The 27,759-nt window shown below is 38.8% G+C and overlaps 1 protein-coding gene across 5 annotated transcripts in view; it reads right to left on the reverse strand.

The window, feature by feature from the left end:
- Positions 1–1,594: 1,594 nt before the first annotated feature.
- Positions 1,595–27,759, reverse strand: part of lamb2l (laminin, beta 2-like) — a 68,230-nt gene continuing 42,065 nt past the window's right edge. For 4 of the 5 annotated variants that reach the window (XM_014967215.2, XM_088006917.1, XM_014967216.2 and 1 more), the window contains 25 exons: positions 22,463–22,642; positions 22,254–22,366; positions 20,886–20,965; positions 20,578–20,734; positions 19,124–19,264; positions 18,791–18,952; positions 18,254–18,375; positions 16,355–16,475; positions 15,521–15,713; positions 15,294–15,437; positions 14,143–14,374; positions 13,883–14,046; positions 12,396–12,620; positions 10,881–11,095; positions 10,687–10,783; positions 9,671–10,043; positions 9,412–9,596; positions 7,667–7,914; positions 6,200–6,406; positions 5,974–6,118; positions 5,667–5,874; positions 4,640–4,781; positions 4,347–4,523; positions 3,784–3,946; positions 1,595–2,191 (listed from right to left, as the gene is read on the reverse strand). In XM_014967215.2, the coding sequence (XP_014822701.2) occupies positions 2,055–2,191; positions 3,784–3,946; positions 4,347–4,523; positions 4,640–4,781; positions 5,667–5,874; positions 5,974–6,118; positions 6,200–6,406; positions 7,667–7,914; positions 9,412–9,596; positions 9,671–10,043; positions 10,687–10,783; positions 10,881–11,095; positions 12,396–12,620; positions 13,883–14,046; positions 14,143–14,374; positions 15,294–15,437; positions 15,521–15,713; positions 16,355–16,475; positions 18,254–18,375; positions 18,791–18,952; positions 19,124–19,264; positions 20,578–20,734; positions 20,886–20,965; positions 22,254–22,366; positions 22,463–22,642 (4,331 nt within the window). In that variant the 3' untranslated portion in view covers positions 1,595–2,054. Of the gene's footprint in view, positions 2,192–3,783; positions 3,947–4,346; positions 4,524–4,639; positions 4,782–5,662; positions 5,875–5,973; positions 6,119–6,199; positions 6,407–7,666; positions 7,915–9,411; positions 9,597–9,670; positions 10,044–10,686; positions 10,784–10,880; positions 11,096–12,395; positions 12,621–13,882; positions 14,047–14,142; positions 14,375–15,293; positions 15,438–15,520; positions 15,714–16,354; positions 16,476–18,253; positions 18,376–18,790; positions 18,953–19,123; positions 19,265–20,577; positions 20,735–20,885; positions 20,966–22,253; positions 22,367–22,462; positions 22,643–27,759 lie in introns of those variants that run through there. The other variant, XM_088006919.1, reaches the window with a different exon arrangement.

The raw sequence follows: 27,759 nt of genomic DNA on the forward strand, positions 1-27,759 counted from the left end.
GCTTTCTGATATGTACACATCAAAGTCCAAGTCCTGTTCCACTACTGTTTGTCAGCATGTTGGTATTTGGAAACATGATTGTTTTTCTCAGTTGATGAGGTGGTAGCTAACTTTTTATTGAAATATTTGAGATTTCCAGGGCACAGATGATTCTGCAGCCCTTCCAAAGAGTTGTAGCTCTGTCTAACGAGTGCAGGTGTTTGAGCTTAAAAACAAAGCCCTCTGTCATGTTACACATTCCCTGTGCAGCTCGAGGACAGCCTCTCTTTGTTAAAACTTAGAGAGAAAACCACAGACTGAGAATAATAAGGCAATGAACGAGGTGACGAGTGAGAAGCTACGTCTGCTTCAAGGCTGCCTCTGTCAATTATAAAAAAAAAACAAGCAGAGGTCAATGTCAGTAATTAGTTCTAGGTTTTCTTGTAGTAGTGTTACAGCACTCTCTCTCTTTCTCTCCCTCTCTCTCACACACGCACGCAAGCACACACACACACACACGTGCTTATAGTGGAAGCTGAATAAACCCAAACCTAACGAAAAGATATACTCTCTATCCAACTCCCAGTCCACTTGATATCTCTGTTATCTTTGATAAAGAGCAAAACTTTTATGAAATAAAAAGTTGACATCAACTATATGACATTATTTTTAAACTTTGACTGCCCTTTACAGAGTCTGATTGAGGTGAGAATAATATGCAAGAATGTACAGTTAGATATTGCTGACATGTATTCCTGTTTTAGTAACAGTCACAAGCTCTCTTCAGGATCAAGAAAGGAGAACTATCTACTGAGTCAGCAACATAGATGTGAAGCAGTTCTTAAAAACCGACTCAATGTTATTCCAGTTATTTACAATGTGGTAAAAACTTTAAACACGTTTCAGTTCACACTGTAAATAAATACAGACACTGGTGTTATTTCAAACTGCCTAATATTTCTTCACCTTCTGAAGAGAACAAACTGGATGTTCATGTTTTGAGATGACAGAAAATTTTACTTAAAAAACAATCACACAGTTTTTTTTTTTTAATCACAACTTAACATTGTGTAAACATTCCTCATCGTCGATGGAATTCATTACTAACCCAATCGATTCACCTCCCCCATCCCTGTTTCAAATCACAATTCAAACACATTTGTTTACAACTGATTATTCTATCTAAAGCCTTTTGCTCTTTCTGTTCAAGTGATTTTATTATTTACTGTTGTATATTTTAATTGATTTTATGTATATTTAAGGTGTCCTTGAGAGTCGAAAAAGGCACCTACCAATAATATAAAATTTTCATTATTGCTAAAACCTCAAAGGGAGTGAAGGAAAACCCGGCCGGATGAACTTTGCCACAGGTGTTCCCTCGCACTCATAACCTTCTTCCCAGTTTGACCATTCTTACTGAAGCCGATAAAAAAGACTGATGACAAATTGAAACTGAGGTACATGCTTTTTAAAGGTTAGGGCGCCTCTTAATGGTAAGACATATACATCTCTACGACCTCAAAATGTAAGAAACTCCATTAGAAAAGGGAGAAACTAGTCTATTTTGCTAGATCAGATTTATTAATCTACCCAAATACATCTCAGATGAAATATCTTATGAGCAAAAACAAAAATGTTTTATTATATTTTTAAACAGAAAACATCAAATTCAGTTTCATACAAAGCTTTTCTCACATTTGTTGAATGTAATGTTCTGATACATTTGGTGAAAATAACTTTCCGATAACATTTGATATATTTGTGAAGTTTATTAAACATGAATTGGAGAAAGTCGCTCTCTGTGGTCTGTACAGTGAAGTAAATGACCACCATGAGTAATCTGCTTGTTGAAATAGATTAAATACAAATATCAAACACTGTATAGGCGATAACTAGGAAAGGACAGTTCAGTACATGAATAAGGTCGTTTATGTGATATAACACTTTGACAGGTAGACTGTAAAACTTGAAATCCAGTGATCATATAGGAGGTAGCTCCTGAGCAGCTTTTCTTTGTTAAAGGTGATGTCTGCCTGTTTCCAGTCGCAGCATCAGACTGTAAGATTGTGACATCATCACACGCAGCTACTGTATTTCCGCACTTCTTCCTGAATTTGGTCTCTCACATCAGTGGCGTTTTGCTTCAGGTCCTCCAGCTCCTCACGCTGCTTCTTCATCCGCTCCTCGTTGCTTTTCAATAATTCCCCTAGTTCTGAAAAAAAAAAAAAACACACAAACACTGGCATTTAACAAGCTGGACAGCAGGACACACATATGGTCATCTGCAGAAAGGCATGGAAAAATAATTGATGAATACAAAAAGAACACAATGAGCAGCTGGAGCTTCAATGCTTGAACAATTCAAAGTAAATAATGTTGGTTAGATTCCAGTTTCAATGCCTTGTTTCCACTGAGCGATACAGCACAGGCTGGTGCAGTTCAGTATGCAGTTTTATGGTCCGAGGTATTCGGGAGAGTACTAAACCATCAGCTGGACTGTCACTGAGCAGTTGGGCCACACAAGCAAACACTTACTGGTATTATAAACATGCAACAACAAAAGTGGTGAATGTTTGTCACAAGCAGTGATGTTTTCCTGTCAACCAATCAATGGGTTGTGTTGTGCGATGTCAGAAGCTTCGCCCCAACAGTGCAGCACCATTGTCCAGTAATGGTGAGGTACGGGTTGGTTGTATGAGCAGCTTTGACAATAGAAACAGACAAAATAGTCTACCAAACCACAAAAATCTGTGCAGTACCCACTTAGTGGAAACAACAGACAAGAGTACAATTAATTATTTACAGAGATGGAACAGAGTAGAACCTTCCAAAATTACTTCAAGAGCATTGCAGACTCTCAGCTACTCATAACAAACCCAGAACAACAGTATCTCAGGCCTTACTTACCTACAGATCAATGTTCATGAGACATTTATAAGAAACAGTAGCAAAAGTCAAACACGGCAGTAGTAGTGACGCCTCCTTTGTCAGGACCTAGATATTTCTTCCTAACTAACAGAAAGACTAACTCTGTTTTCTTTCAGAAAATCCTGAAGGATAAACTCCATCCGTCAGTTCTAGACCTTAAGCCAAAGCACAATTTAATGATGATCCGAAGAACATCAACAGGTATCATGTCTAAACAGATCATTAAAAGAAAAATTGGCCAAGTCAAAGTCCAGTCAAATCTGACTGACAAGCAGTAACTCGACAGTTCAGGTAGCTAAACTGAACTAGCTCATTCTAGCTCATGGTGGCTGAGCTAGAACAATTCAACAGTAGAAAGAAAAAAATAAAGACTCATTGCCAGTTGTCTCAAACCTTTTATGACAAAGTGTTCCCACCAATGTCGGCACAAACAGTTTTTAGGTTTAGGGCACACTTACTTTTCCACATGAGGCCAGATTGACTTGAATAGTTTTCTCTCTAATAAATCAAATTAAAGTTTGTAAATCATATTTTGTACTTACATCAATTTTGCCTGCTATAAAATGTTGTTTGACCAAAAACATTGAAGTGTGAAAAATCTAAAATAGTAGAACTCTGTACGGGGTACATACTTTTCACAGCACTACCAGGAGCATATTAAAAGACAGCTCAGCAATTTGGACCACCATTTAGGAATAACAATTCTAAACATATTTATTTTGACATATTTGGGAATTTTATCATGCGCGCAAGACAGAACAAAAAGTGTCAGGGAACCTGTAGTAATCTTTATAAGCACAAATCTGCAAATAAAGATGATTTCCGAATTTTCTGTACACCAATTTAAAGGACAGTTGCCAAGTTCTAGATACTCACTGTCAAGATCATGTATCCCATTATTGGCTTTACTGAGGAGATCTTCTGCATCCTTCGTCATATCTTTGACCTTCTGTTGGATGTTGTTCAGAGTTCCAGAGCTGCCAAGAGACTCCATCTTCAACTGCAGCTCACGGTAACGTTTCTCTGTTACGTTTAGCTTCTGGCAGAGCACAGACAATATTAGTTCAATGTGAAGATGAAAACTTTACTCTGATTAAACAACACACCCTACGTGTTTCTCTTTGTGTGTGGACAATATTACAGAATTTTATGTTGCTTTTTAGAGCAACCTATTCATTTAAAAACCTTTTCTTTTTTGTGAAGATTATGTGCTGAAATGTCAGCTTTTTTTAAGACCATGCTATGAAAAAAACATCTTTGCAACTTTGGCAGCAACTTTTTGAAAAAAGGTTCCAAAAAACTAGTAATTTTAGCAACAGTCACAAAAAACATTGCAACATTCTGGAGGGACAGATTTTTTCACATTTATGATATAATCACAACATTAACGTTTATTTACTCTTTGAGCTGGACCTATACTTGACTCCCTATTTACTTACCTGGACCAGTGTGGACGCCTGGTGAGTGGCGTTGTTGGCCAGGTTTATGGCGTCCTTTGCCATTAGTCTGTTCATCTCCGTCTTGTTCTTTAGGGCTTCCACCCCCTTGGACAGGTTGGTTAGAAGCATCATAATGTCCATCTGCTTGTCCTCAAGCTGCACCAACCCCTTTTCCACCTGCAATGCCAATTGTCACAATGGAGAAGAGAAATGAATATGGATATGAAGAGACATGTTAAAACACTTTACAGAGCGGTGGGTAAAAGAGCCTGCACAGATCAGTCCTGCTGTACCTCAGCAGTGGAGTTCTTGGTGCTGTTCAGGTTGTGCCGGGCCTCCTTCAGGGCTGCCTTTGCTTTCTCTATGGCCACCTCAGAGACATTCAAAGCCTGTTTGGTACTGTTGACGAGATCCCTCACACCTACTGCTTGTCTCCTGGAATGACAGAAAAACTGCTTGAAATCAAACTATTAAAAACCTTAAGCCGCATTTTGGGCCACACCCAGATTATGAATGTTCTAAAAACCCATTAGCAAACTGATAAAATATCAATAAAAAGTTGTCTCGGCATTCTATAAGTTTTCTTAAAATTAAATAGTACTGAGCATATTTTCACACTGATCAGTCCCCAAAATTATATCTTGATTGTTTCTGTGTTTTTTTTTTAATTAAAATGACAGATCTTGTGGTGGTAACTTAAAAACATTTGCAAGGAATTTGCAATATTTGTGCTTATGTATGACAGAAAGTGTGACTTTCTGCTACTCTCCATGGTGATCACAGACTATAACTTGACATCAAAGAAGCCTGAGGAAGCAGTGTAGCCAAAGTAAGAAATACTGCCACCTGCAGTTGGGAGTTAGCATCACTTGAACCCATTTTGATTTTTTTTACTATTTTGGGGAAAAATTTGCAATAAACTAACAATTATGCATTAGTACAAAAAATGTGGAGATCTGTTAGCATTGAATGAATTGTCACAGAAAAACTGAAGGGAATGACTGATGTAATTTGGCAGCATACAGGTAAAAAAAACTGCTTTGATTTGATTCACAAAATATTATTTGAACACACAACTGCTATCTTCAACAGTCTCTTTGTGTCCCTCTGGAGTCTAGAGGCCAGATTTGGCCCCTAGTCCTTGAGTTTGACACATATGGTATAAAGGAACAAATCATAGATGCCATTCAGGAAAGCTGACATGGCTAAAGCAGAAGTCATGTCCCAGATGACAAAGGAGTGTTTCTAAATGAGGACAGTGACAGGGTCACAATGCCTATTGGAATCTTCTGGAAATGCAATACTGGAAGTACAACTCACTCTGCCTCTTTAGCTTTATTCATCAGGTCTTGAGCATTGCGGATGAACTGCGAAGTTTGATTCATAATGTCCTGAACATTGGTGAGATTGGCAATGCTGCTGTTGATCTGGTTGATCAGTTTGTCCACAGTGGTCCTGTTGAGTGGCAGGTTGATATCCAAGACCTGCTGGGCTATCTTCTGGATGCTCTCAGGATCTGCTCCCTCCTCTGCTCAGCACACCAGACAGACAGACCCCAAAAGAAAATACTTTGTTAATGTAACGAGCATCCGGTCAAAGATCGACCTGAAAGCATCCATCGCCATACCTGTGAGGAAGTCCTTGATGGTCTTAATGAAGTCTTTAAGGTCTTTATTGCTTTTTTCAAAGTATTCCTTCTTCTTCTGGGCTTTCTCCAGAGCATTCATCGTCCGGTTCTTCACATCCTGGGTCTGGGACGCTATGTCCTGAAGCTGGGCCCAACGAATCAATCAATCAAATACACCAGCCTGTATACCAACAGTAGGTAGGATGGTTACTGAAAGCTTCACTACCTTCTTTGTGACGCCCTGCAGCTCCTTCATGGCAGCTTTCAGACTGTCTGTGAGGTTTGTGGCATCCTTCAGTGCAGTCAAAGAAGAACTCTTTGTCCCATTGCATCCCTCTCCTCCACAAACAAAGTTACCCTGATTGTCATGGCAACCACACTGGTTGTCAGAGCAGCTGCCATGTTGGCTGGTATTACTAGCACCACCGCATACCTTAAAAGAGAAATTAGATTTAAAAGAAGTGTGACTACAAAAATAAAACATGTCTTAATGTCAAAATTTAAAGCAATATATACCTTAATATTTGTTTAATTGGGTTAAAAACTGTATGCAAAATATTCAGCTACAGAAATACACACAATAATTCAACAACACATGGTTATCAGTTTTATTTTGATGACTCTGAGGTGGCAAAGTTTATTCTGACTTTTCTTTACCAAACTTTTGCTTTAACCAAGATGGGTATTTAGAATAAATTAAAGGTGAAACCGAATGTTTGACTATTTTTATTATTCTCTGGTTCCTTGGTTGTGTTGTCATTCATTCAATATCTTTACATAAAGTTTGAAATTACAGTTCAAAGTAGGTGTGCGAAAAGGCTTTAAACATTTTGTGTTACTATTGTGATCATGGGTGAATGGATTAAATTAATTAATTAATCCTCCATGATTTTGTTTTGTGTGTATCCGTTCTTAGACACATTATCTCCATTTTCAACAGGAGCAGTTCCACATCCGGTTCAAAAGTCCTTCAAAATATTCATGTGGACAATAATAGACAAACACATCTAACGGGGAATATGAGTAAAATGAAAAAAAAAATCTATATTAAGTTTTGATGCTGAAAAAGCATTTGATTCTGTTAACTGGGTATATTTATTTCAAACATTACACCGATTTGGCTTTAATATCTCTTTCCCACTGTTTGTTAAACTATGTTCTGACCTTCTCAGAAACAACATTGGATCTCCTGGAACTAATGAATGTAACCACATGAACATTTTTTTGATAATCTTTTGTCTTAAGCTATAAACACAACCTTCTTAAATTGTAATTCAGTCTTCCAGGAAATCGGAGTATTACTAAAGAACATTTAAAATACCGTTTATGTAATGATACCAAGGGTTTTTTTTTTTTTTTTTTTTTTTTTTTTTTTTTTTTGGGGCTGTTGTACTTTTAACAGTATGGAATTGATTAAAAGTTTGTTTGTTTTTTAAATGGATTGTTTCAATTAAAGTCAAAATTGCTGAATGAGCTTCTATTTTGGGTTACTGGCAGTCAGAGCCTCGCCAGTAATGAACCTCTGCATAAGTCACTGGTGTACATATGCTCCACTTTTCAGTAGTCCCATATTTCTGTAATAAAAATCAAATTAGTCAGTTTCATGTAACACCAGATATCTGAAACTGAATTTTGGGGTTTTCTGACAGTTTGGTTATCAGCCTCCTCCTGAGAGACTGTCTGCACTGTTTACCTTTTGGCTGAGATGTTGCACCGTCTCACTGAGGTTTTGGGTCTTCTGATGCAGCTCATTTAATGAATTGTTGTGGGCGGTTAGATTCCGGAGGAGCTGACCTTTTGTGGTGTTCAGCAATTTCTCGGTAATCCCTCGGGTTTGTTTGGATTGTTCTACTGGACTGGTAGGAAACAACACTGAGGCGTTGCACCTCTCCTCAGCCTGCTGTGACACTTGGTAGTATTTCTTCACTTTGTCAAACTGATCTGGTGGAAAACAGGAGCAAAGATATGCCAGCTATGAGCAATATCAACTTGAGAATGATTTATTTCTAAAACATTTAAGTAATTTTGAATAAGAAAGCGTATCTTAAACTGATGAAATTTCTTACATTTCTTACATTGAAAACTTGAAAAACTCCACATTTAATCTCAATGCAGTGGGGTAAATGTTTCATGTTAGGAAACAAATGCTAACAAAATTGCCAGTCACATATGGAGGAATGATACTGCCAAAATTGGGAATAACTATAGAAGTAAATAAATGGCTTGATAAAATAGTTAATGTGCCAAATATTGTATAAAAAAAATAAAAATAAATAAATAAAAAAATCCCAAACTTCTTTGATTACACATTGTGACATAAATTAATATTTGTTTAGCATTTTCAATGTTATCATTTTAACATTTACGTTCCAATTTTATTGTTTTATTAATTGGTTTCCTTTTTTTTTTTTTTTTAAAGTATTTTATATTTATAAATATAAAAAATATAATAAACAGTATAAATAGTAGTTTTACTTATTTATACTGATCACTTTTTCTATAAACTTGTATTTCTGTTTCCCCACACAATCAGTATGAAATGAGTCCATTGTCTACAAATCACCTCAAAATGGGAAAGACAAGAAAACATGTGGCTATGCAAGTCACAATAACTTTTGTTGGATGAGAAATGGTCCCAGTAATTATCATGATAAATGATTATTTTATGACCAAGTGTTTCTTTGACAATGGCATGAAACACCAATACAGTTTAATTTAATAAAGAACTCTTAACACTGGAACTGGAAGATAATTTAAATATGCAAAATAAAACACCACTAAAGGCAGTAAATAAAATGGAAATAAAAGCCACATATAACCAAAACCATAAATAAAATGGATAATAATATCTTTTTAAACAAAACAGATATTATTTAAATTGATCGTTAATTGATTAATTGCTTGTTGCAAAAGGCTTACATGTGGTTCATTAAAGCAGACATGTGCTACTGATCATTCAGGAAGCAGCTACCAGAAAATATTATTCCATATGTACACTCAGCCTGTTACAAAGACCCATTCAGTTTTGGGTTTTGCTACCAAACTCAATGAGCAGGATGGTAATCTAGCTGAATAAATCTCTAAAGCTCTCTTTGCTCTTAGCATTTTAGATGCATCAAGTCTCCATAGCAACCAGTAGACCCCATTAGCCTGTTAACTGCCTGTTAAAGAGGAGTAGCAGGAGAAGCTTTTCACATCCCAACCATCAAACATAAATGATATGAATTACAAACCAACTGGGGTTGGTGTGAAACAAAGGAAGAATATGAGGAGAAGTGCTTCATTTTCACTGTAAAGTATGCTATAAAACTGAAAGTGTTTTATGGCAATATTTTAGGGACTACTACACACGACTACCAGGGGGTTGCCATCATTACACTTCATGCCATAATGATGGCATGAAGTGTGATGTTTCTTTTAAGATTTGCCAGTTGATACCTAAAAATCCTGAGGTGAGGTACTTGTCCAGCAGCTCCTGTTTGAGAGCCAGCGTAGCATTGACGTCCATCAGCACTTTCTCCAGGTCAGTCAGAGTGCGTCTCAAGACCTCATCCGCCTCTTTAGTTTTGTTTGTGTCTTGGTCAATTCCCGTCAGACGTGAGTTAATGAGAACGATCTCAGGTCTGAAACACATTTTTGGCATTTAGAGAACTGCAGGTGAGTGAGAGTCAGTAGATAAGTAGCTTTAGTTGCCCACCTGAGGTCATCGATGCTCTGTCCAATCAGCTGGTGGATCCGTTCCGTGTCCCCCGTATCAATCAGGTCTCGCACCTGGTTCAGCTTCTGCTCAAGCTCCGTGATGCGGTTCATCCCGTCTCCGGGCGTGATCCCGCTCTCCAGGATCTTCTGGACGGCATACTGGATGTGTTCCAAGTCTCTTCTGATCTGGCACAAGTGATCATCTGCTTGATCGAAGCACTGATGACAGGGGACACAGTTGGGGAAGACGCCCGTGAAGCCGCGCGCGCACTCATCGCACCGGACCCCCGCCATCCCGTCCTTGCACTCACACTGCCCCGTCACTTGGTTACACTGGCGTGTCTGTGAGCCCAGCGGGTGACAGCCGCACTCTGGAAGGAAGCAGAGAGAAATATGATGGTAATGAAAGCATTTTAAGCTCATCAGCGGCGCACTGATTGCTGTTCCCTCAGCCAATTCCAATGAAAATTTTCAAGGTGAAAACTTGACGTTTCAAATATTTTTTCAAAGAGCATGCACCAAATTGCTTCAATTTCTACAAAAGAAATTGGAAAGGCAGCATTATTTAATTTCCAGGAGTAACATAGAGAATATAAATTCTCTATGGTGCGGGTCCTGATTGATGCAGGGGACACAGAACAGATCCACCAGCTGATTGGACAGAGGCTCGATGACCTCAGACGGGCAACTGAAGCTACTTATCTACTGACTCTCACTCATCCGCAGTTCTTTGCAGTACATTTTTTATTGAAATGCAGTTCATATTACCTCAAGTTGTTATAAAAATGCCATATATGCCAAACATGACTTAAAAGAAATTTGACTTTGCAATTCAAAGGCTTGTAATTGGACTTCTATCTCTTTAAGAAGCTCCTGTTCTTTCCAACACCTCGCCTTCATCACGTCGTCACAGGAACGTTTCCCCATTAAGCATTTGTCAAAGCTCTGGGTTGAGCAGTAGCTCACATGACGAGCTCTGCAGATGCAGGTGTCTCCTTCTGTTTTCTGACTTACCTCTACACTCCACCTGTGGGTCGCCCCAGTGGTGCTCTCGGCACTCAGTGCACCGTTGTCCTCCGAAGCCGGGCCGACACGGACACTGGCCTGTGAACTGCAGAGGTGATGGAAACATGTATGTCTTCGTGAAGTTTTTCAAACATTGCAATTTTTTTTTATTTTTATTTTTAGATGCTTTTGCTCTTCCTCACCATGTTGCACCAATCCCCCTCAGAATGTCGCTGGTCACAGCTGCACGGCTGGCAGCCTTCTGGCTGACCGTAATTCCAGTGGTTGGGGACACACCGGTCACAGTTGTTGCCCATCACAGACTCCCTACAAGGACAGGCCCCGGTGTAGTGGTCACAGAGACACTGTCCCTCACTGCATGCTGACACCACAGTGCCAGCAGTCACACAGGTGCACCCTGGGTAAAGGCAATGGATAGATAAGGAGAAGATCTTGGAGTCTAGTATTTTCCACAGATGCAGGCTGTTTTTATGAGCAAGCAGAAATTTAATTAACTTGAAAATACATTTTTAGGAGATCACAACTGTGTGTGTGTGTGTGCGTGTGCGAGAGAGTTTCTTTTTTTTCCCCATTTATGCCAACATGAATCTTCTGACTGGATGATATTTTGGAAATGTGAAAGTTTCAGAAAGATTCAGCAATCTGGCTACATGAGCTAAAGGTTTACGTGGCCAGTGATCTCGGCTGTTTTCCTTGCATGATGAGAAGGGGCCAAGTATTCAATTACATTCAAAAATATTTTATCGATCCCACAGGAAAATTAAATTTTCTGTGACGTTTACGATTGCATATTTAATTAGAGTTCATCACAAAAATTTATTTTTAAAATACCAATGGAAAGATGCAAAAAACCTGGATAGCAGTAATAAGACGTCCCTGACTGTTAATCACCATATCGAAGCTGGTATCTAGCTCAATATTTTTTATATGCTAACATTCTTCTTGCTAAGTTATGCCTCTGTTGGAGGAGTGGATGTGTGTTTGCTTCCATCTACCAGGTCTAAGCAGATCGTTCAGGATTGTGGTGGTAAGTGCTTTGTTTAAACTATATGTGGCGCAGGAAACTGAACTCTGACTATAGCCTTCTGATTGGCTGACAACTCCTTTGTCGACAGACCCACCACCTACACATAAAAAGTCTTATGCATCCAGGAGTCTCTATATCTATACAGATTGCTTATGTGTTTTAAAATGAAAATGAAATTCACCTCTGGCCATTTGCTTTAAAACCAGAGACAGACTTAGCTTCCTTTAAACCATGGTAACAAATCTTAAGATTGCAGTATGTAACTTTTACAAAAAATTTGTTCTTATATATTTGTTAAAACTGTCATTTTATTGTATTAGCATAGTATGAGATATCTGTGAAAAAAGAAAGTGCTCCTCTGCTTTCTCTCAGTTCTCCCAATACTAACTGCAGACAAACACCGCTGAGCCAGAAATAACCAATCAGAGCCAGGAGAGGGTCTTGGCGCTGTCAATCAAGCTTGTGATCGAGAGTGGTGCATTTGTGCAGATTGCAATAGCAGCACTGGGAGGAGGAGACAGATCTATTAAAAAAATTATCTGTCTCATAGCATCACAAAATTAGCGACATATTTGAGCAAATATGTAAAAAAAAAAAAGCTTTTCTAAAAATTACATGCTACTTTAAAGAAACAGCATCAATTTTATCATTATCATATCTCATCACTCACGTCTGCAGTCCCTGATCAAGGCGTTGCCGAAGTATCCTTCCTCACACCGGGAACAGGACGGCCCGTCCGTGTGGTACAGGCACCTGAGGCACTGCCCAGTCCTGGGGTCACATGACCCCGGATCCTGGGGGTCGATGTTATCATTGCATTCACAGCGAAGACACTGTCCACCGGGCTGCTCTGGGTTGCCGTAGTAACCTGGAGCACACTGATCGCAGCGAGGACCTTGGATGGGAATAGATGGTCATGGTGGGGTGGTTAATATTTAGTAAAGCAACATTAAATGTTTTTTATGCGTTTCTATGATATGCAAAGCTAACAGCCAGGCTACCGGGGATATTTCTGCCATGTTGAAATCATTTTTAACATCAATTCTTTTAACTTCGGACTGCTGTCTACAGCAGGGACGATACCAACAGCTGATAATGCCACAAAATTCAAATTCATAAAACCTAAAGATTTTATTTGCATATCTCAAAAAGAATGTTTTGTCACTTCAAAACCAAAACCCTCAATGTATTTTATTAGTGTTTAATGTAACAAATCAACACAAAGCAGAGCAGAAATGTGAAATGGAAGGAAAATGATACTGGTTTAATTGCAACTATCAGACCCACAACACACAGGATCCGACTTGGAAATCGATCCAAAGGAAATTAAGTCAGATGATGTACTCAGCAATTCAAACAGATTAAATCAAGTGGTTAGCGGGGCCTCAGACCGCTAGTCACTCCCTGCGACTGTAGTTTGTTTTACGCTACGCTGCAATTTGATGGTAATATCATGAGTGAGACAGGAAGTGAAACAGAATGGCAAAGTAAAACACATCCGCTTTGGTGAGAATACAAACTCAAGTCATTCACTTGCAAAAAACGGATCATTTTTCGCGAGGGTTGCGTTCCGAAAAGAACCCGTGATAAATGAAATCTGTGAAGTAGTTACCTTTATTTTTTGCAATTATTATACAGCATAATGAAATACTCTACATTGAAACCAAAAGAACAAAACCTGTTTTCAGGTCAGCGGATGTGTGTGTTCATCAATCGGGCCTTAATGTGATCCGGAGTCATGTCATGTCATTAAAGCGTCTCCTCCAAGCTGTTTTGCGAGATTCACAGCTTTATCTACAGCAGACTGATGGATTTCGTCAACCGAGCCTCCGGTCGGGCTTTACACCGTCTCTGGCTACAGTTTTTTCCAGCAGACATTCAAAGTTTCAGTTTCCGTCTCCTGAATGGCCAAGCTGTGTTGCGCATAGTTAAATGCATTATTAAATAACGTTATTGGCACACAGGTAGAGAAGAAGCGCAGAGACTGTTTAGCCAATCAGGACGCAGAACACAATGTACTGTGAAAAAAAACTGCACAAAAAAATCCGCGAAGCAGCGAGACTGTGAAAGGTGAACCACGTTACAGCGAGGGATCACTGTACTTATAAAAACAATGAAAGAGTAAAACAGCAGGATCATGATAACATTCCAGCTCACCTGTATAGCCTGGTTTGCAGTTACATATGATCTGATCGGAGGTGTGGTCAGTTTGACAAGAATGGCCGTTAAAGTGGTTGGAACCAGGGTTTCCAGGGCAGGGGCAGGGGTGACAGTGATCCCCCGATCCGAGCACTGGGTTGCCATAGAAACCTTCCACACAGCTGTGGAGAACGAAGAGAGATATTTATGCATCTGGAAACAGACCTGCAGTAAAGCAACAAAAGGCAATGTGGAAGATCCCCCCCCCCCACCCCCACCGTTCACAGAGGTGTCCAGCTGTGTTGTCCCTGCAGCCTCTGCACTCTCCTGTCCGGGGGTCACAGAGGTCGGCGTGGCCATTACACTGACAAGGGCTACAGCTGGGGAAGCCCCACTGGCCCGGTTGGCAGTCGGAGCACTGGCGCCCGGTGGCTCCCTGCCTGCACGGACACTGACCTGTAACCGGGTCACACTGGTGGCTGAAGGAGCCCTCTGGGTGGCAGTCACAGGCTGAAAAAGAGAGTGGAGAGGTCAGTTATGCCTCTTGTCACTTTAAATCCAGATAAGCTGCTGCTGCTGCTGCTGGCCACGCCCCCAACTCAGTTACATTTGTACCTGAAAATGGCTGCAAACCGATGCGCAATAATACACTGTACACCTCCTGCACAACCACTGCACAATGCAACAATGGTTTCTAGATGGCAAGTCAACAACAAAACACTAGTCTGTTCCAGCAGCCATTGTGCAGTGGATACTGTGGTACAGTATACTTTAACCAGCTGCTGACCAAACGTGATGGAGCTCTTTGGATGGCTAGGTGACGGGCAGAGCTTTTTGAACTGCCTTAAAGGTCACACACCAAAAAAACATTAATATTGCAAAAAACTAGCTGGGTGTTTTTTTTTTTAAAGTGCTTTAGCTGTTTTTAGTGGTAAAGACCGAAGTGGAAACACAAAATTGCGGATTTTGCACAATACATCTCATTTAATGTCTTCCTGTTAACCTTCAGTATTTCTGCTTCGAACCGAACAAACTGTTTCAACAACAGTGATGACCTTCTTTTCCAAGAAGTAAAGAGGGATTACTAAGGGGTTTTATTTTCAAAACTACATCTCTGTTGGTTTCAGAATGAGGGACAAAAATTCAAATTTCTCTTATCCACTTGTGTACTAGTTACTCAAGTGGTTTATTGTATCCAGTTTAATATATTGGAGCGGATACCAAGGCCTTTCCTTCAGACTAAATAGCACTCTGCTTATAGAGAAAATTACAGGAAAAATTATATGATTGTTCATGCCAAAGTGCCTCCCTTTCAAAATGTTCCAGAGGATTAGCGATAAAAGCCTTCTCTACTAACCTATTATAAATAATTATGTCTAATCATCAACCACAACTGAAGACAGTCCTCAGGCTCCAAAAACAGACTCACCATTGCAGCCGTTCACTCCGAAGCCGTAGGTTCCTGGGGCGCACTGGTCACATTGCCGCCCAATGACGTTAGCTTTACAGCGGCACTGACCTCCGACCTTATCACACTCGCCGCTGATGGAACCCTGAGGGTCGCACTGACAGGCTGCATGCAACAGACAAATACATTCATGTTCTGCTTTGGATCTGCATCTGCTCAGTCTACGTCTGGTTAGTGTGTCTGCTTACCCAGGGCCCCATCGTGAATGTTGGCTGAGATGCCGCAGATGAGTTTGGAGCACATCTCAGCCAGCGCTGGCATCGGCGTGATCATAAAGGAATCCAGGCACATGTAGCGGATCATGTCCTCCCGGTGCTGCTCTGTGTCCGGGTCGCTGCCATGGAAACCAGGAAGCTCGGTGTACTTGGGGATCAATACCAGCTAAATGAGTAAATGAAAACAGCAGAGTTTACAGAATTACAAGGATTCTGGGAATGAAAAGATGATTCAACAATCTAACCATCAGCAGCAAATTCAAGCTTTTTTTCCTCTTAAATATTAAGTTGGACAAAGCGTTTTTGAATTATCTTAAGAAAAAGAATTTCTTGTGATACAGCACACTTTTTTATACCTAAGTATGCAAAAATGCATAACTTAATTGAAATAAACTTTTAAAGAAAAGAGATTCATGATAACAGACATCACAAAATAAATTGTGATGTCAAGGAAACATCCTGACTAAAAATGGTAACCCAAACTCACTTTTTAAGAAATGATTACTGAAAGTGAAAACTTAAAATTCCAAATCACCTTAAAGTCAGAATTTGCATCTTTCTACCACTAGGGGGAGATCAGTATGCATGTGTCAGCGTACCGAGACATGCATCCTGCACCTGGTGCCCTTGCTCCCGCTATCAGTCACACAAAGTTCACTCAACAAAAACTTCTTTATAGCAATATCGACCAAATTCAATAAAAAAAATAAATAAATAATCTGTATTTGGAGCACCAATAAACCAGTTTAAAGGCCGCATGCCTGCCTGTGAACAATGAGGAGAGCTGGTTTATGGTTTCTTACTTACTGAGTCAATCAGGATGAAAGCGGTAAGGTGTCTGTAAGCGACTCCGTGTCGCTGGAACCTGATTGCTACCACGTAGCGGTTACTGGGCTCAAAACAAAATGGCCTGGACATCAGGATGTATCTGGAAGAATACATTACAGTCAGTACTCAGGTAGTTATTAACACTGCAATAGAGTCTGAGCTTGAATAGCAACTGATTTACAAGCCATCATTTGTTAATATTTATTTAATTAGGAACATGAATAATAAAAAGAAATACATTAAACAACCATATACAAGAGTTTCTGTCTGCACACCTTACCTTTACAGTCAATGCTGGGGGGCGGGGCAAATGCAAAGTAATGCAAATGAACAGCTTCTGTTAACACCCAAAGTTACTGATCAGGTTTCATGAGAATTTTTTTTTAAACTTTGAGGTCTGTTTTCTCACTGGTCTTGTTTGCAGGAATACTGAAATGACCATATCTTCATTTTATTATTTTCATGCGTTTGACATAATTAAAAAACTTAGAATCCAGACTTTCAAAATATGTAAATAACTCCAAATCCCCCAGTGAGACTTGCTTGCTGTATTTTGTTGTGGCCTGTCACACATTCATATAACCAATAGGAGAAAATCATTAGGTGCACATAGAAAGCATATTATAATCTTGAAACTTGTATTTCAGGAAGAAAAACATGCAGTGAAAATGTGCACAAAATGTCCCAAGAGGCCTGCAGTACCTGTGGAGGAGCTGCAAAGAGCCACAGTTTAGGAGGGAGAATCTGTCCACAGCACAATAGTCAGTTTTGTACTTAACAAATCTGGGATTTATGGAAGCGTGTCAAGAGAAAATGTATAAGAAATTCAACTTGCAGATAGCCGCATGTAGAAAACACAAAAAATACATGGGAGATCAGACAATTTTTTTGTCTGAATGCAAGTCTTTCAGGTTCACAAAAAGGATCATCACAGCTGACCATTTCATCCAGGAGAGGAAAGAGCAACTCTGCAGATCCCACACATTATGGACACAAACTGTCCAGATTCCAACCAAATTTGGATCTCAGCTGTGATAAACGTAAATAGGATCCTGCCATCCTTCCATATCTAAATATCTAGCCTGGAGCCAAATATTTATTTAGTAAACTAAATATTTAAATTATTTGGCTTGCTAACTAAATAATTTGTTTGGAGCTAAAAGTTTGGCTGGTAAACTAAATATTTGGTTTGTTAACCAAATATTTGGCTTGCTAGCAAAAGATGTAGCTTAAAGCTAAATAATTAGTTGGTCATCCTAAACCTCCCCTTAGTTTGTAAACTAAATATTTATAAATATTTAACTGGATATTTGACTAGCTAATTAAATAACTGCTCACTAAATATCTAGTTGGTGGTGAGCTTTTTGAAGAGTTTTAGACATAAAAATTTAACATAAAACCAAATTTAAAAAACACAAAGAAAAGTTTTAGTGTTCATGCAAATGTTTATCATGACCTGCAAGCAAAACAGGAATTAGCTCAGCCATTTAACACACAAAGAAGAACCACTGGGAGTTGCACTTTTTGTTGGTTTTGGCTCCTATAGAACCCAGGCAAACTCAATGAACCTTGCCCAGAGTTGAAAAGTTGCCTATAAATTAAAACCTGTCTGTCAGATTACACCTTCATCTGTTTGTTCTGCAATTTTTCCACAACCTGCACCACAGCAGTCTTCCTGTATCTGATTCTTACAAATACTCTGCAGTTTGTTTGCCCACCTGCATCTCAGCGCGTACAAGCCTGGGCAGATTTAAGTGACAACAGTGATGCAATTTTTTCCCCCCTCCTTGCTGTTTCAACAAACATCCAGACGCTCCTCTCTCAGACGTACACACACTCAGAGACATTCTGGTCTGCATGCAAACAACCATGATGTACCTGTTGCGGTGCAGCAGGGTTTCAGTGTAGAGCTGTTCGGCCGGAAGAAGGTTTCCACACCGGAGACTTGAGGGCAGCTCAACAGAGGTGATGCTGACTACAGCCTCCCAGTCCTCTGTGGACTGCATCAGGACACAGTGAGACGACACGTTCACTGGAAATGCAGCTGTCACAAGCTGCATTCCCATTAACCATAAAATTGCGCAAATTGAAAATACAAAAATAAATTTGCTTAATGGACACGAGTCATGTGATCAACAGCCAGATGTTACTACTGTCAGAAATGACAAATACAACAGGAAGTAGGTCTAGGGCTGACAGATGATAATCATTAGTGCCGTTGCTGAATTATAAATATATCTCATGTGACAGTTATCAGTCACTGCCATGATTTTTAATGACTTGAGTGAACAAACTTATTCACACATTTTTTTAATGTCATGGAAACACAATTGGAAATTCGACATTAGCAGAAAATAGACAAAATTTTTGCACATTTGTAATGGAAACGCAGCTACTGTCTACACCTAAACACACCTCAGGCTCGTAGCGAATCATGACTTCGTACTCCATGGCGTAGGGGATGTTGTCGATAGTGAACACAAAGCCGGCGCCATCTTTGACGCGAGCAAAACCGGGACCGGTCCAGGTGGTGATGTGGCTGGGAGCGTGCTCTCTGTGGACCGTCGTGACATCCGGCTGAGTGGGAAGAAGATGTGTCACCCACACAGGAAGCTATAAGAAGCTATAACTCACTTTGTTATCCCAAAGTGGTATTATTTCTCTTCCAATAGATAATTATGTACTCATTTGTGTTTATCTACTGAGCAAAACCTTCAATAAAGGTTTAACAGTGAGTCAGAATCCTACTGTCTGCTGAAGCTGCCGGATGCGTCTCAGCGCTGCCTGAGACTGCTGCAGGCTTGAAATGCGCCGGTGTCGCCGATGCCTCCTCGCCTGGTTGCTGAGCTGCTGAATGCAGTCATCTGCTGCCTGTGGACGGACCTGGCCCTGAGGACGAGATGGAAAAAATAAGCGCCATGTGGGAGATTTGAGCTCAAACTTGTTTTTATTTATTGAAGCTGAAGTTTCACAGCTTTTACTAAAGATGTTAGTGAAAACTGAGGAGAAAAGTTGTTGCTGTGTTGTCAAATATTTAGCTGATCTATTCATTTTGAAGATTATATATAGATCTGTCCATCAAATAATTCCTATTCAATTCTAGCTTTGTTCTTCTGATACCATACTGCTCAGGTCTCGTAAGTAAGACGTTGTAATTTATCGACTTTATTATGTCGTTGAATATTTCAATTGTAAGCTATTTTTGTTCCAATGAAGCAACGGATAAATTTGGTTTAAATCCATATTGAGCTAAAGTGAGTATTTTATTTTATGTAAAGAAAAAAATTACGAAGTCTGTCATTAGTTTTTATAGATTTTTTGAAAATTGCAGGAGTAATGAGACAGGTGTAATATAATTGTGGAGAGGTGTTTGTTCCCACACTTATGCAATGGAACGACTTTGGTCATTTTCTTTTTCTCTTTTTTAAACAGTACCCACTGGGAATGATAAATTGCAAATGAACATCAGTGGTTTAGTAATTCCAAAGATTACTCTTTTTACAATAGTCATGTCAATATCCTCACAGTCGGTTGAAGTTTTGTTTTAACACACTGAAACAATTGGGAGAATTTCTTTCTCTCCACTGCTGCTAGAAATAATGTTGATAAATGTAAGAGAGTTAAAAAAAAAGAGCTTTTAGTCTGATTTAATGTCAGGCAGGTAATGGATTTTGTTTTAATATATAGTTCCAACTGTATCTGCTGCATGTTTCTAAATCTTTACTGAACGCGTTTATTTTCCCTCCAGGAGAAGTCTAACAAGCAGGATATGAAATTGTCACACTTCACTTTGTGCCTCGCACTATTGCCTTTCTCAGGACATTCCAAAGTCACTGAACTCAGTTCTTCTCACATTCCTGCTGCAGAGATGTTGCAACTGTGGACTGTCAGAGCTTGCTTCTAGGACTTCATGTAAGATACGGACCAAAGAGTGATAAAAAAAAAGTCAAAGGAATGTGTAAAAGCAGTTACAGAGGTGAGAAAGGATAAAGAATGTAATATGAGACTAGAATAGCTATGGGAAAGGGTGATTCTGGTCATCATTGTCTTTCAATTTAACTTTAGTACCCAAACAGATGGACAGACAAATCAGCTGGTGACCTGGTCATCAGATCTGAGTTTTTTTCTCACAAAGAAAACCTTTTAGTATCCCAGTCACTGTCTCCACAGTGCAAGGACTGTGGTGATGCTGCTGAGCTCACCGGCAGTGAGGGGTCGGTGGGTGAGCGTCCAGCAGCTTCTTCAGCCTCATATTTGTAGTAGTCGAGCGGAGCACAGAAATACCCAGGCTGCACCTCCGAACACTGTCGACCAATGAAATGCCTCCTGCAGTCGCACTGCCCACTATCCATCATGCATCTTATTGCAACAGGAAGAGAAAAATGTAAAAATATTCTGGTTAGCGTAAATTCTGACAACTAAACCTCTATGCACCAGGCCATGGGGTTAATGTTATAGACACATGCTTTCTAAATTCACATTCAGATGATGTTTTATCCATAAGATCAACCTGTTGTTGTACGCTCCACCGAAGTCGCACTCACAAGGTCTGCAGCCACCCAGGTCATTACTGAGACCCCAGTATTCAGGCTGCAGAGACAGAAAACACTTTAATCCATGATGCACTGGGTTACATCAGGTAACTGATTATTAGTGATGTTCCAATACCTGTTTTTTTCTAGACCGATTACAAGAACAAATACTTCAGTATATGTACTTGCTGATTCCAAGTACCGGAACCAAGTAGCTAAAAAGTTGGTATTTATACTTTACACACAATAACTTTTGGAAACAAAGTCATTTTTATTAAGAACAGGATGTCTCTTCTTCTTTTAAAGCCCATAGTCCCTGTGATTTTAACAAATCATAAATAGACCATACATACAGATTGTTTAGTCTTCAAATGATTTATAAAATTGCTTAATTATTTTTTCCAACTGCTTAAATTCGATCTGAAATTCAAACATGGTCGAGGCAAATGATTTGCCTCGTGGTTGGGCTCATGCTTCTGTAGTTTGTGTAATAAACCTAAAATATATACACGAAGAGACCCATATGAGAATATGCAGTTTAAAATCTGTGCTGTGTTAATCTACTTACTGTAGTTTAAACAGAAAGAAAGTAAAATGCAGATGTTCCTTAGACCAACAAGCACAGTGCACTGCAGGCACACGCAACCCTGCCCTGCTTCGCTCCTATCAACCACACATCCCAGATGGTTTGCACCTGACTCACCCTGCGGTTACAACAAGTGACGAGATGGAGTTGGAAGACGCTAAACAAAAGCTAAAAATGAGAGAAGTTACACTTCTTAGTAAAATTATGGACTAAAAATTAAATACAAGCTTTTCAAAATAATATGTTGGATTTACTTCAGACTCAGGCCTGTAATTAATATTAATTAGTCGGGTCAGATCAGGCCTGGACAAATCTAAACTCTAGTTTTCGCCTCTTGTTTACTATCCTCTGTCTTTACATTGAAATTTAACTTCTCCCTTCTTCTCCTGTTTTTTTTTTTTTTTTTTTTTTTTTTTCTTTTTGGAGGATCAGCAAATAACTTCTTGGTGTATTACCACCACCACCTGGTATGAAGTGTGGCTTAGACTTTGAGTTGCACCACTTTCCAACCCAGGAGGAAAATCCAGCAGAACAGTGGTACAAGTTTGGAGAATCGACATCAAGGTTGAGTACTAGTAATTACATCACTAGTAATTATCACTACGGTTACTAAGATATTTAGCTTTGGATACATGTCTGGAAGAGAAACCTTCTACCTCAAGTTGAAGTTGCTATTTTAAGAATGTGACATGGACAGAAGTCAGGTATGAAATGTAAAAAAAAAAAAACAGCCTGATTTATGACTCTTCAGATTACTAACCAGACACTGGTTGCAGTAGCGACCCGTGACGTATCTTTTACAGGAACAGTCCCCACTGATCTGATCACAAGGAGCATCCATCAGTATGATGCCCCGGGGGTCACAGTTGCAAGCTGATGGCAAAATACACAAACACAAACACACACTCTGAGCCCCAGAAAGTATTTCCATCAAGGCTGCCTGAAGTGGAGATAAACACAGACACATACGTTGGCATCCCAGTGGGTCGCTCTCACTGAGTCCATAATAACCCGCCTTGCAGTCATCGCAGCGCTTTCCCTTCACGTTGTATTTGCAACGACACTGTCCTGCGATCATCCCCATTCCCAGGTCGGTGTGGCTGTCACACACACCTCCCTCCAATGATCCAACCGGGTCACAGTCGCAAGCTGGAATTGAAGTTTTCAGATTCAAGTTTATTCACAAAGGAACTAAACTTGTTCCCCACATTGAGCTAGGCCTGTCACAATAACAACTTTTGCTGGACAATAAATTGCCCGAGAAGTTATTGCAATAAATAATAATATTGTTGCTTTGAGAACATTTTCAGGTGATGACATAATGACATAAAAATGCAAAAAAAAAAATAAACAAACATTCTGAAAGATCAATAAACTTTAAATCCTTTTGAACACTGTTAGTAGAAGGCATTTTAAATATCCTAAACAAATAAACAAAAACAATTGAAACAACAAATAAATTAAAATTATGAAGGCTCTGTAAACAAAATGGCCCTTCAAAAAAAATGGCTGGATGAGGCCAAAGCAGCAGACTGAAGACTTCAGTCATGAAGTTTTTGACAGAAAAAGAGAAAAAAGAGAAACAATAAATCATGCAAATGTAAATTATTGAGTTCATTATAATTTATTATGCGATTAAATAATGTATTGCTTATTGCAACAGGATTGCGACAGGCCTGCATCTAGCACCTACAAAATAAAATTACTAGTGAAAATTAGAAGCTTGAGTAAAAACAATATATATAAAAACTACAATAAACACAGCATATGTTCAAAAATGTATATGTCAATAATACATTTCTTTTGGATGACATCTTTGATCTCATGCATGTTACAACTGTTTTCCAGTTTTTAGGCAACTAAGCTGGCCACTTTGCAATTGCTCAGGAAAAGAGGGGAAGGATATTTGGACAAACATGTTGCAGATAGGACTTGGTATAGGATAATTGGCAGAATATTTTCTAGTCAGTCCATCATCTCCACCGCTCTTAAGCCGATTGATAAAAGCAGACATACAAATATCTTTCTGTATTTCTGAAACCTGGTCCAAATTATGTGGCATTTTATGTTCATCTTTGAAGTGGTGCCTCGTAATGACAGTCTCTCTAAAATACATTAAAACCTAATTGGATTTTGCCTTGTTTTGGCTGGTAAAATATTTTCATTATCTCAGGTCCAGCTGATCAACTGCTCTATAACTACACTGTAAAAAAAGTCAGTAAATTTACGGTAAAAAAAGGTAAAAAACCAACAGTTTTTGACCGTCGTATCCAAAAACATTGCATTACCGTAGAAATTACATGGAACTACCGTAAGTCGAAACTGCAAAGAAAGTCAGTAAATTTAAGGTAAGAAATGGTAAAAGACCAACAGTTTTTGACCGTCGTATCCAAAAACATTGCATTACCGTAGAATTACATGGAACTACCGTAAGTCGAAACTGCAAAGAAAGTCAGTAAATTTACGGTAAGAAATGGTAAAAGACCAACAGTTTTTGACCGTCGTATCCAAAAACATTGCATTACCGTAGAAATTACATGGAACTACCGTAAGTCGAAACTGCAAAGAAAGTCAGTAAATTTACGGTAAGAAATGGTAAAAGACCAACAGTTTTTGATCGTCGTATCCAAAAACATTGCATTACCGTAGAATTACATGGAACTACCGTAAGTCGAAACTGCAAAGAAAGTCAGTAAATTTACGGTAAGAAATGGTAAAAGACCAACAGTTTTTGATCGTCGTATCCAAAAACATTGCATTACCGTAGAATTACATGGAACTACCGTAAGTCGAAACTGCAAAGAAAGTCAGTAAATTTACGGTAAAAAATGGTAAAATACCAGCAGGTACTGACCATAATATTCACAGCATTATACTGCCGTAGAAAATACATGGCATTATCATAACTGAATAAACATATATCCTAAATAATTGTGACAGTCACGAATGTAGAAAATACAGAAATATAGTGTAAAAATATAAGTAATTGTAAAGTTCTTAAAAAATTGTAATATTGCCAGCAGTTAATTACCCTAAACTTAACAGTAGCAATCAGCCAAAATTACAAATTTTGTCTGATATTTAGATCTACAATGTAAAAGCGTAAACAAGACTGCAAAAGAATTTTTTACAAAGAACAGAATGCTGGTGTGATATTTTGGTTTCTTTTTTAATAATGCCTTTAATACACCAAACTGAAATCTCAGCAGTAGACAAGGCATCGATCTGGCGACCCACCGATTGCAAAGCAAACTCCTACAGCCAACGCCACCATCATTTATGAGAGTATTTGATCATTAACATTAAGAGAACTGTATGTTAGCCCCTCTTGCTTGAATGAAGCTGAAATTGGTTTCCAATTGCTGCTTCCAATTTGGGAAATGGCTAAAGGACAATTCCACCTAATTTTTCACTACAATCAGCATCTTTAATTTACTCTAGCTAAAAAACTACAACACCTAGACTCTTCAAATCTGGACTAGATTATTCTCAACTAATATCAGAATATTTAAAACCAAGTGTGGGATTTGTAAAACCTGTATCTGATTTGTGAAACTTCAATAAAGAACAATTCTAGTGTTATCCAAAATCATACAAGTTGTAAAGTCACCCATCATTGAAGTTTCACAAATCCCACACTTGGTTTTAAATATTGTGCTATTAGTAGAGAATAGTCTAGAGAGTTTTTCATTTTGTTATTGTGATAAATAGCAGGGTTTACAGTAAATGGAGACTGTTATTTGTCATGTAAACAAATAATTATCTAGTTCAGTGTTTTTCAACCTCTTTTGAGCCAAGGTACACTTTTTCAATTGAAAAAATCTCGAGGCACACCACCGACCAAAAATGTAAATGTTAGTTATGCGACTCAAGAGGAAAGAGACTGGAGTCAGCAGTTGTCGAGTACTCAATATATTTCTTTTCTTTTATCTTCTGTTTCATACCTTTCAGTTCAGTTCAGCACAACATATTTGTCAAAACAACAAGAAGGAGAATCTCCCTCTCATCTCAACCACCTGGTTTTTAAAGGATGGGCTCCCATCCGGACTAATTAGAGGGGTGGAGCCATTTTCAGCTAGAACAAACAAACATGTGCACTAAACTATACCTAAAGAGTGTCTATAAAGTTACCATTAACTTAAACACCACTAAAAACAAAACTAGAAACAAACAATATGGAATCCAGTCAAAAATAGAAATACATCTCTCCCTCTCTGAAAATGGATTTTCCCAATGAGGCTAATTGGAAACACCAGGTCCTTGTCAGCGTTGCTCATGGGCGCACTTCCACGGCAACACAGGACCAGGTGACCTCAAAGAGATGAGAAAGATGATTAAAACAAATAAACAAATCAAATCACCTCCCAAAACAATACATTCACCCAAATAACCCAGAATATACAAAGAACATGAAAAACAGCACCTCTTAGGGAGGGGGTAAATCCCTCACAGTAAACAAAGATACTCTGTAGCCACCTATATTATATATATAGTCATTCTTCTCAAAGTGTCTTGAGTCCACTTCAAAAATACACAACACTGTGGGCTTAAATTTAAAGAAGTTCTAGAAAACTTCAGTGTTTTACAAACTAATCCACAAGCATTCTTTTAGCCAGAATACAGAAAATAATTCTTATTCTGAAAGAAGCAATAATATTTGGGAAAGATTTTACTGTTACAATATGAAGAGTTGCATGTACAAAATGATGTTAATATCTGTTTATTTTACCCATCTAATGTGAAACCTGTGCATGTTTGGATGAAAACAGCTGATTTCCTGGTAGAAATTGAAGAAAGACAAAGCTCTTCCTCAACAGCTCTCAGTCTCTCTCTGGTTTTAGTTTTTATAGTAACCAGGCTTGAGAAGCTCACTTCACACAGACATGTTGTGGGAAATGGACCCATGTTCTTTCTAACTACTGCTGAGCTTCACTATCTTTTCATCACTGTCGTCACAGTCTTGCTAAATACGATGCTCTCACCGCTACCTGTAACGTTCATGCATCACTAATTCTCTTGTTTTAATGTAAAATGCGCTGTACCTACTGCCATCTAGTGGTAAGAAAGTTACATCATTACGCCGCTAGTCACTACTACAGCAGACACTCGAAGATGGCATTATTTGCAGATAATTTATTTAAAAAAAAAATCTTTTAAAACTAATTACCGTATTTTTAGCACCTTCAAATTTTTTTGGGGAAAAAACAAACAAACAAAAACAACCTGTAAGCTGCTCTCAGTTTTTCCGTAAGGACCCAGCAGAGAGCTGCGTCCTATGAAATCTGCTGGATATATTAAGGACGCAGCACTACGTCTCCAAAGTCGAACCACGGTTTTTATACCGAGCTTAAGTGCAGCGGCTTTATTTCCCTCCTGTAGTGGCAGATCGATAGCCCTCAACTTAAAAGCTGCATCATATGAGTTTGAAAGCATTTCTCCGTCGTGCCTGCTGCTAGCATGCGGTTGTTCTAAATGAAAATTAACGCGTTCTTCTTTGATTTACAATTTTGACTTCTAATGATTCACTTCCTGCTAGAGAGCCCCCTGGTGGTTGAAGAAAAATACACAGAAAAGCCACACCGGGCTACAATCCACATGGTTCAAAACTTAGGAAAAAAGTAGCGTTGTATAGACCGGAAAATATGCTATATATTTTTACTAAACGGAACATTTAATTTTCACAGATGCAACACTTCCATTAATGTTTCTGTAGGAACGGCTGCATAGATTATATTTCTCGTCTACTTTAGACTACATGTGCTTAAAGTTATTGTTAATGGCAGAAGCAACTTTTTCCAAGTTTGGTTCAATAATTAATTTGAATTACTTTGAGTGTGAAATGTTCATGCATGCAAGTTAAATCTCTGAAGAACATGTTAGCTTTTGTTTCAATACTTTGGTAATACTTAGAAGTATAAAGCTTGGCATCAGAGATAATATTTAATATTTTCCTTTGACCTCTTGACTCTCACCCCCAAAATACTTGCACTAAAGTCACTGGGTCCATGACAGTTGAAGGATTTTAAGATAAGAGAATTTAAATATTAATATTTTACAGCTTTTCTCAGTTTGGGTGCATCTCTCAGAACAGAATTGAAATTCTTAAAACTACCTGTTCAATCTTCAAATTACTGTGTCACTTCTGCACATCAAAAAAATTAGTTTTGCAAGTTTTGCTTCTGTACATCATGTAGCTGGTTATGTACACTTCTATGCTTTTCCCCCCGTTGTAATTTGCTTTTATCATCTTGATCAAAATATGTTAA

This window comes from Poecilia mexicana, unplaced genomic scaffold (genome assembly GCF_051168715.1).
Source record: "Poecilia mexicana isolate PSO_F unplaced genomic scaffold, ASM5116871v1 scaffold_7, whole genome shotgun sequence".
Classification (NCBI taxonomy): Eukaryota; Metazoa; Chordata; class Actinopteri; order Cyprinodontiformes; family Poeciliidae; genus Poecilia; species Poecilia mexicana.